Source organism: Protomyctophum parallelum (genome assembly GCF_964188405.1).
Source record: "Protomyctophum parallelum genome assembly, chromosome: 14".
Lineage (NCBI taxonomy): Eukaryota > Metazoa > Chordata > Actinopteri > Myctophiformes > Myctophidae > Protomyctophum > Protomyctophum parallelum.
Genome location: NC_139709.1, coordinates 50,020,438 through 50,030,894, shown reverse-complemented (window position 1 = coordinate 50,030,894; position 10,457 = coordinate 50,020,438). Strand labels below are relative to the sequence as shown.

Genomic DNA, 10,457 nt, shown 5'->3' with positions numbered 1-10,457 from the left:
AAAAAAAACAACGATCAGGAAGTGTGCTTGTAAATTCCTTGTGCTCTGAGTCACCCTCAAGCAGCAACATGAAATGACGGGCTTCGTCTCAACGGAGGGTGACTATGGTGGAGATCAGTTTTTTGTGCCATGAAACAACGTATCGTTCCTCAATTACCCCTGCACAGAATCATACTATGAAAAGTCATTCTGTCTCCAGCTTTCAAACCGCACGTTCACTAGAAAGCAGCTGATTTCAAACGGATAAACGTTAGCAAACAAAAAAGAAACAAGGGGGAAAAGGTGAGTGCCCCTCCAGCTGCTACGCTGCGTGTATTTCCACAGGATCTGCCTCCATCTCCCCAATGAGAAGAAGAAGAAACATAGGTCAAGTTGTACAAAAAAGAAAAATGAAAGGAGAAAAAAAACAAATTAAACAACATCCCCAAACCCCCGACTAAAGAAAAAAAGATAAAAAAAAATAAAAAGTAAAAAGGAACTTTTGGGACGATGACCTAATTTATCTTTCTTTCATTCTTTCTTTCTTCTTTTCTATAGAGACGACAGACAGATAGAAGAGGTTAGGACAGAAATAATAAGCCCTTACAATATGTAAAGGTCTCCAGCGAATGGGATCTCCCCCACAGAGGACTGTGGGAAAGTCGGGTGAGGAGAATGGGTGGGTATGAGGTTGGAGGACATGGGAGGGATGAAGGGAGGGAAAGGGAGAGAAGGTGAATGAGGGAGCAGATGCCGGGGCGGCCGAGGGCCGAGGCCTTCCCCTCCCCTCAGTAATGTGGGCGACCGAGGCAGCGTGGCCCCACCCCTCCCCCCGCCCCCCGAGTGTCTATGCGCTGGGGTTGGGGCTGTTGTGTGTGTTGGTGGTGGAGCCGTTGCTTCCCTGGATGGTGAGGCTGATGTCCTCCTTCTTCTCCTGCTCCTTCTGCTCCTCCTCCTTCGGCTCCTCCTTCTCCTTCTCCTTGAGCGGGCACACCTCCACGGCGTCCGGCTCGGACGCCATGGGCGCATAGACGCCTATCCGGTGCTCGCGGAGGGCAGGGCCCCACTTTGGGTCTGCCCGGCATGCAGCCCGCACCCGCTAGGGAGGGAGAGAGAGAGAGAGAGAGAGAGAGAGAGAGAGAGAGCCACACAGAGAGACAGACAGACAAGAAAGAATAAGTGAAAGGGAGAATGAAAAACAAATACATACATAAGAAATGCAGACCTCGGTCCCAGTGTTGTCAAACTGTGTGCCAGGTCCTCTGTAGTAGATATTATATGTATGTTTGTTTTTGTCTATGGTGCATTATAACCAACCACTGTGCAAAACACCAGTGAGTATGCAGCAGATATGCCAGGAGAAGCACTCTTCTCCCGGTCGTTCAATGGGACACAGCGCCGTACCTCCATGAAGGTGTTTCCCGGGGACTTGGAGATCTTGTAGAGGGCATAGATGGGTATGCAGACCACCGAGGACATGGCCATGAAAAAGCCGATCAACAGGGCCCAATTGGGGTACACGTAGTCGTTGTAGGTGATGGGTTTGTACTGGATTACCGTGAAAATCAGAATGAACTGGAAGGAGATGTGGGAGAGAAGAAGAGAGTTTATTAAGCCTTCAGTTGAATACCACCATCATCATCATCATCATCTGGTTTCAGGCATTTATTGTTGAATACTAGTTTAAAAACAGTGAGATTTTAATAATTGCTATGGCTGGTCATATTATCACATGACAAAAAAAAAAAGGAGAAAGAAAATAAAAGTTCAGAACACTAATCCATCACGCCGTGTTTCTTGGTCGGCATAGCAGATTAGTGCACTAATATGCTTTCTGTGGAAATACCACTGATCATAGTTGCAAGGGTTCAATTCTCTAGCAAGACGTGCAGAAGTGTAAAACTTTATATCGGGAATAAAGCAACAGCGGCCGGATTGAAATGTAGGTCAGGTCCATAATGACAATGTGTCACCAAGACCAAGATGCCAGGGACTGTATAAAATACAGCGTTGGCACGCTTTTGTGAGTTTACACCGGTTCATGCAATCCCAAATGTTCTGGCATTTGTCATTGTTAACTTATGAAATGTTCTGACAAATTTCAGGTCATGTTCCATGGGATGTGAGAAGTTGATTACATGAAAATGACATTGGAACACATTTTCGCAGGGCACTGACAACATACACAGTATCATCAAAAGTGAGTCACAGTAATTCAACTGTGTGTGTGTGTGTGTGTGTGTGTGTGTGTGTGTGTGAGTGAGTGAGTGAGTGCGTGCATGCATGCGTGTGTGCGTGCGTGCGACGTGCGTGTGTGCGTGCACTTACACTGATGATGACAGGAGAGACGAATCTCCAGCAGACCCTGAAGAAGAGTGGAGGAGGGAATCCCAGCATCATCTCAACGTCTCTGAAGTAGTTCTTGTGCCCTGCACCCATCATGCAACACAACACAGTCAGTCACAGTCCACCACGCAGAGCAGTAGGGCCGGAACAGTTAGCCCATTTAGACCCAGTCTAAATGAACGTTGAAAAGTGTAACAACTTATGGGTGTTCAAGGTCTAAAATTCTAAATGATTATACAATAAATAAATAAATAATCGTTTCATAATCTATCATTGATATATAACACCTATAAAAACATAGAAAGGCAACATATTAATAAAAGAAAATTGTTTATTGGAATTATTCAAATTCAAATAATTCCATAGATTCATCAATAGAATAACTCACTACTACGTGTGTGTGTGTGTGTGTGTGTGTGTGTGTGTGTGTGTGTGTGTGTGTGTGTGTGTGTGTGTGTGTGTGTGTGTAGTGGTGAGATACAGCAGGAGATGACCGTGGTTACTTACCATAGACATACATAACACAGATGCACATAATGCAGGAGATGACCACCAGAGAGAAGCTAGCAGCGTAGTTATCCATCAGCAACAGCCAATAGATTCCTGCCTAAACACACACACAGCAAACAAAGGCAAAAGTCAATATTAAAAGTGCGACACACAACGTTCCACCACTAGATGTCACACTACACTCATACAACATCACAATACCTCTTCTGCATGCACTGCAGCACTAATGCACATCACACACCACTAGAGTTAAGTTAAACTTTAGCTATTGAAAAATAGCAGATCTACAAGCTCATAGTGCGCCACCGAGTGGCACAACTTGTAGGTCTGCTATTTTGGAAAAATCGTTAAAATGTGCCTCAAATCTTTCAGAAAATGTACATGATTTAGAAAACATTTTTCTAAATGCTACTTTTGTGTGATGCTGTAGTATGATTGAGTAGGCCATTAATATGGCCATATATATATATATATATATATATATATTATATATAAAAAGAAAAAGGTGAAACTATGAAGCTTTCCGCTCGACAGCAACGCTATGTGTTTGTGCAACGTGTATGATGTACCAGTGTGGTTAGTGGAACCCCGAGCAGGAAGCCCACTACAGCCACTCCCCCAGTAACCACGGTGATGTACCTGTGTGGTCAGTGGAACCCCGAGCAGGAAGCCCACTACAGCCACTCCCCCAGTAAACACGGTGATGTACCTGTGTGGTCAGTGGAACCCCGAGCAGGAAGCCCACTACAGCCACTCCCCCAGTAACCACGGTGATGTACCAGTGTGGTTAGTGGAACCCCGAGCAGGAAGCCCACTACAGCCACTCCCCCAGTAACCACGGTGATGTACCTGTGTGGTCAGTGGAACCCCGAGCAGGAAGCCCACTATAGCCACTCCCCCAGTGACCACCGTCTTGTTCCTCATGATCCAGTCTGTTCCGATCTCATCGACCACGGCCGTCACCAGGGTCTCCAGCAGGCAAAACTACAAGTACGGCAAACAACACAGGGTCAAAAATCAAGAACTTTAGTATGCCAAACACAGAGATACACATAATAATGAGCTAAAGTCTCAGACAATATCAGCCAGGAGAAAGATGTAAGTTAGACATAAAGTACAGCATTCCAACCATGGCACACAATGTATGCATTTTATGTAGCTTTTCTATACTTAAATTGCTTTACAAAACAAAACAAACAAACAAACAATTAGGAAAATAACAAAAATGGTAAAAACTAAGTGAAACATGCATGTGATTCCACTTGCAATACCCGTATTATGGTATTCTCAACCTTGAGACTGAATTCACACCAATACACTGAACCAAACAAAATGGCAAACATGTCCATGAACACGTGCTCCCGGGTCTCACCTGCGTGCCCAGTCCCAGCAGGATCAGCATGAAGAAGAACAGCAGGGACCAGAGCGGCGAGATGGGCAGCAGAGTGAGGGCTTCTGGGTAGGCCACGAAGGCCAGCCCCGGGCCGTGGTCAGCCACCTCGTCCACGGGGACGCCCAGGTGGTGAGCCATGAAGCCCAGGATGGAGAAGATGACGAAGCCCGCGTACACGCTGGTCGCACAGTTCGTTATGCTGATGATGATGCTGTCCCTGGATATATGAGACAGAGAAAACTAAGCGTCAGGAGTGATTCAACTTGAGCAGTGCAGTTGAGCATGCTGTTGAGAAGTGACACTGCGGCTGAAACTAGCTAGCATGCTGGCAGTTGAGTGTAAAGGTTAATGCAGTCTTTTCAGATGCAGTTAATTGCTAGCTAATCTCTCAAGAACAGTTTCGATACAAACAGCAGAGGGCACTGTTTTTCCTTTTTTTGGCCGACGGGTTCCCATATTGATTGCTAGCATACACATTGTAATAATGGCAAGGGTTAGTAAAAGTATTTTTATCTATTTATTAAGTCAAATGAATTCATTCAAATAATGATGTATAGGACACAGATTTCCATTTTACCCCCCATAAAACTCTATAGCTTTGACAGAAGACAAACAAATCCAGAACCATGTCCACTTAGGACCAGATACGGTATTAATACTAAACTTCATTTCAGTTTTGAAAGCCCTCGTCCTCGATAAATCACTACAGTACAATGCTTTTGAACTCCCAGTCCCAACCTTCTACAAGTCAAATTACTTCAGCTTTTAAGTCACTTGGGTGCTGCAGGAGGCCTGGTATAGAAGGTCGTCCAATGATCCCTGGGTCGGCGGTTCGAATCCCGGCTCCTCCTGTCAAAGTGTCCTTGGGCAAGACACTGAACCCTACATTACCTCCAATGAGTCGGTCGGTGTGAGCTCGCCACCATTGGTGTGTGAAAGTGGGAAGTGAGGACGCTGGCGTCGACTCTTCGCCGCTTCACCTCCCAATGTATGAATGAATGAAATGAAATATCCTTCACAATGTGTGCTACATTCATCCATTCACACAGATGGTGGAGGCCACCATGCAGGGAAGCACCCTGCAACGGTAGAAGTTCAATGCGGTTCATCTCACGGACACTTCTTCAACATGAAGCCAGGAAGAGCCGGGGATTTAACCGGGAACCTTCAGGTTTCCACAAGGCCACTCATACCTCCAGAGCCACAGCTGCCAAGGAAGATGATTATGCGACTGACTGTACTGCTGCAAGAGGAGATACCACGCACAACCTCACATACTCCTGGCAGAAGAACAAAATGATAATGCTCTGCCTTCAAACACCCCCCCCCAGTTTATATTTCCTCCAACGCTTGCTCCTTCAGCACGTGGGGACCGCACAACCTACAGTACAGCTCACTCACATGGGACTCAGCAGCATCTTCCTCTGCTCCTTATCTTCTTCCCTGAACCCACCACCCCCATTCCCTCAACCCTCAGGCACACCAGCTCTCGGGCACACAGGCTTACAGGTTCCTTAACTGCAGTCAAAACAAAGTTTCCTTTATCTCCGTCGCTCCCGCTGACCTCCCCTTATCTCACGTCTCTCCACCCCGTCCCTCATTTATATTTAGTCAAGACTTTTCCTCTTCGGCACCTACAACTTGAGCCCTCCGCACTCCGCCGTGAAACCTCACGTGCCTTACAGGGAGAGGCCGAATGACAGGTCCTCCTCCTCTCAACTATCCTCCCCCCTTGCATTTTCTCCTTCCTCGTGTCCCTCTCTGTACAGTGGCCTCATTACCTCCAGTACTGTCTAAGACAAGCTCTCTATTCTGTCACCACTGTGACATGCATGTACAGTCGGCCCTTCACTTCCTTTCTCATCCCTCTATCTTTACGTCATCGCCTATGCATGCTTGTCCTCTCCTCTTACTGCAGTCTCCCCCCCCCCCCCACCCCCTGCCAGGCTTATCTCCGGGTATGGCTACACTTGTTTTTACAATGCAAATGTTTGCAATCACATCGCAACTCAGGTGTGTCCGCATGTGTGTTCACACTTGACATTTCAGTGCACATGCCTGCTCAGATTTGCAATGGGTGAGGCCCCAGGACTTGGGAAGACGCAGGTGTATTCTACAACTGAAAAGGCTCGAGCATAATATATGCTCCATCAGGCAATTAAGCATGAATTGTACGTTATCGTTTTATTTGACCGTTATTTTTTTACAGGTGAATTCCATTGAGATACAAGATCTCTGTTACGAGGGAGCCCTTCTACTGCTGTGGTTGTGCTGCTCCTTAAACCAAACCAGACCAAAATAACATTGACAAAATCATCATTGTCACTACAGGGCAAATGGGGTCCTTCGAATGGTTAGGGTTCACCCACCAAAAACTTCAACAAGCAAGTTTCTTAGCAATTATGTTCTTTAGTTAGGCACTAGGAAAGGCCATTGGGTGACTGGGGAGCAGAGGAAGTTTTCAAGATATCTTGTCAAGTGTGAGCAAGAGGTATTTCCTATTTTTTGGCGAAATGGTGGCGCTAGAGGAAGGAATATGTGTCACCAAAATCAGTCGGACCAATCATAGGCGGAGCATGATGTTACACAGGAATCCAGCCTGCAGTTTTCAAGATATGATATTTGGGACCAAACCAACAGCCAAGCCTCAACCCCTGCCACTAGCAGGAGCTAAAAATAATGATGCTAAAAATAATGATGCTGCACAGTAAGTACCTGGCAATCCAACCTGTAGTTTTTATAGAATGGCCCTAGGTTATATGCTACAAAAACATTTGGCTTTTTACAGTAATGGGACCATTGATTTACATAGTCTACTGTACCTTTTAAGCTTAAAAGGATCCCTGGCTAATAAGACAAATATGCCTTAAAACATTATACCTCTACAACTAAAATAAAAAAATAAAAACACCTTCAATATTTTATTTATTTCATAAATAGAGAATCTTTCACTCAATAGGAGCTGCTCCTGTCGCAAGTTGATGATGTCATATGGCCTATGGAATGTATGGAATGCATAATGCTAATACAAATCACACCTGTGTGAACTGAGTGGTGCAACTCCCCTCTCCCCCCCTCCCCCCTCTCTCTCTCTCTCTCTCTCTCTCTCTCTGTCTCTCTCTCTCTCTCATTAGCAGACAACAGTACAGCACTATCTCTCTCTCTGTTTCTGGCACAACAGCGCCCCTACTGGTACTAATAGTCATACTCGTGCTCATTAACGTCACATAGGTGGGTGAACCAACACATAGGCGGACACGCGGACACCGACATTGCTGTTCCTTGGAGTGGTTGCACCACTCAAAAAACAACTTAATACTTCCTAAGGTTAATATGAGCATCAAAGCAATATTTTTAAATAATTTGTATTAGCATGTGCTAACATTACATAGGGCTGGACCACACATATGACATCGTCAACTTGCGACGGGATCAGTTCCTATTGAGTGAAAGATTATCTTTTCACGAAAGAAATAAAATGTTTATGGTGTTTTTATTTTTAGTTATAGAGGGCAAGTATAATGTTTTAAGGCATATTTGTCTCAATAGCCAGGGATCCTTAACAGTTAATGACATAATTACACAATCAGCGTGGTGACAATCAGACATGAATCCAGATTCAACATCCCTAGGCCTGACCAATAAGCATTTAACAACCAAGCATGTAGGACGTTTTCAGCGTTCAAGGCATAAATGCAATACATAGGGCCTAATTGGTCTAGATTGTGCCCAAATAGCTACCTAAACTTCACTGGGATGTGAACTCGATGTGAGCCAGGCCGCCTCAGCAGGAAGCCTGGCTCGCAATGTGGCCAAGAGTGTTCACACCTTCGCAGTTAATGTGAACTGGCATGATGGATGCACCAGGTTGTAATGAAAAGACCAAGTGGAACCACCCCATCTGTCAGTGCTTCTTGCTGAACAGCCCAGCAACACACACACGCTGCTTAATTCACCACAACCCCAAGCAGTACACACACTTGTCTGTGGGAATTTGCAGCATGAGAGCAAAGACAAAAACAGACACTACAGACCGACAGAAGCCCTGCCCCTGACACAGATACGTGCATGCAAACCAAAGGTTTCACCACACATAATATAGTAAAGCACACAGGCTCATCATACACATGAATAACTAGCTACTTTTCTAGATAAGAGCTGCCATTCAAGAAGGCAAACATCCGAAACTTTGCAGAAGCAATTCATTGCACTAGAGGAAAAGGCACCGCGGGTCGCATTTCACCTCCATATATGGTCACGCCTCGTGACATAACGCCTCCATATATGGTAACGCCTCGTGACATCATGCCTCCAAACTGTATATGGTTATGCCTTGTGACATCACGCCTTGTGACACGTCACGCCACCATATATGGCCATCTCCATATATGAAGATCACGACACTGACCTCATCTAACCCTGGATAACCATACATGGACTGGATCATCACCTAGATCTGCATATATGGAGCCGGCCAGCAACTCCACATCTGACCTCAAACCCTTAGATCTCCATATATGGAGCTGACCGGTTCTATGTTGATCCCTTCTCACCCGTCCTTCCTGTTCTGACATTCCATATGTTGATATGACCTCATCAAACCCTGTAGACACACTCCATATATGGGCAGTACAGATCTGACCCCCCATGCCAAAGCGTCAGCGCTCGCCCAGCAGTCTGCCATCACCCAGGCGGATGTGTGCAAGCGTCCTCGCCCGCTTCTCGCCCTCAGGGCGTCTTACTGGTATTAAATACTCAATGATGTTTTGGAATCGCCAGAATGGCAGGACGCTAATTAGTAACTGGTCGATGAATTAGTTAAGCACTCTAATTGTTAAAACCAATTTTGCTAAGGGAAAGGTAAATCCGACTGTATTGGTGCATGAGTACACTTGATGTATGTATCGACGCACTTTGGTGGAGAAATTGCTGAACTCGGCAATTGCATTGTTCACTTGACTTTCCCTTCCTCTGAAATATCTGACAGATGCTATCATTTAATGGCGGATTTCTTGTTTCCGTTAATAACAGGACCTACTAGGGGTACCAACCTGTAACAGTTGTTGTGGAACTTATTGTAGGAGGCCATGGTGATGAGACCGCCCCAGGCACAGCCCAGAGAGTAGAAGATCTGGGATGCAGCATCTCCCCAAACCTAGTTGGACACACGTGCACGCACACGCACGCGCACACACACACACACACACACACACACACACACACACACACACACACACACACACACACACACACACACACACACACCATTAAATCCAGAGCACAAGAGAATGCAGAAAATCGGTCTGTCTACAGTATGAATGTTGGGTGGCAATCAATCAATCAATCAATGTTACAGTGGTACAGTACCTTGGCATCAAGGATTTTCTCCCACTGTGGAGTCAGGTAGTATTTGATACCGGTCATGGCTCCATCCAGAGTGATTCCCCTGATGAACAGGATGGTCAGAACTACGTATGGGAATGTGGCTGTGAAATACACCACCTGGACACGCAGACACGCAAGCATGCGCACACACACACACGCACACGCACACGCGCACACACACACACACACACACACACACACACACACACACACACACACACACACACACCACATGTTTCAATTCACAACATGTTTGCCACACATTTGGTCCAGGTCTGCCATAGGATTTTGTGACAACCACATACTAATACGTGAAAAATATTATCTTCACTATATATAAATGATATCCCTGGACATTGAGTTTCTCTAGAACAGTCTGCAGCCACTGCCAGCATTTTTGAGACCCACAGAATATTTTTGTAATATGTAAACACCAAAGAAAGAAGTTAGTCTCTACTTGCACAAGTGTGTTTCGGAAATGTTCTGTGTTTTAGTTATTAGCAGTTGAATAGCTTGTTTTCACCAAAACACTGTCTAGGAACGAAAAGCAGAGAAAAATTTAGTTTTGTGAAATCCTATAATTCTATAACATCCGGCTTGGTTTTGTTTATATCGCATTTTTTCCCCGGTTGACTCACAGGTTGCGGGTGAGCGCTCTCTATAGCAATCTATCCCGCTATAGCCCTCTATCGCAATATATCCCTCTATCGCCCTCTAACGCCCTCTATCGCAATCCCCTGAAAACACGGATTGACGTTTTGTTTGTTTTTTTGTTTATTTCATAAAACGGCCGGCCTGGTTTGGCCTGGACTGGACCGGCCGGACAGACAGACAGACAGAGTTG

The 10,457-nt window shown here is 45.5% G+C and overlaps 1 protein-coding gene across 1 annotated transcript in view; it reads right to left on the bottom strand.

Moving 5' to 3' along the window:
• Positions 1 to 826: 826 nt before the first annotated feature.
• Positions 827 to 10,457, bottom strand: part of slc6a9 (solute carrier family 6 member 9) — a gene marked incomplete at both ends in the record, with an annotated part of 48,336 nt that continues 38,705 nt past the window's right edge. Inside the window, 8 exons of the mRNA XM_083781660.1 lie at positions 827 to 1,078; positions 1,384 to 1,554; positions 2,308 to 2,408; positions 2,833 to 2,932; positions 3,685 to 3,819; positions 4,208 to 4,445; positions 9,280 to 9,383; positions 9,596 to 9,730. Coding sequence (XP_083637786.1) covers positions 827 to 1,078; positions 1,384 to 1,554; positions 2,308 to 2,408; positions 2,833 to 2,932; positions 3,685 to 3,819; positions 4,208 to 4,445; positions 9,280 to 9,383; positions 9,596 to 9,730 — 1,236 coding nt within the window. The remainder of the gene's footprint in view (positions 1,079 to 1,383; positions 1,555 to 2,307; positions 2,409 to 2,832; positions 2,933 to 3,684; positions 3,820 to 4,207; positions 4,446 to 9,279; positions 9,384 to 9,595; positions 9,731 to 10,457) is intronic.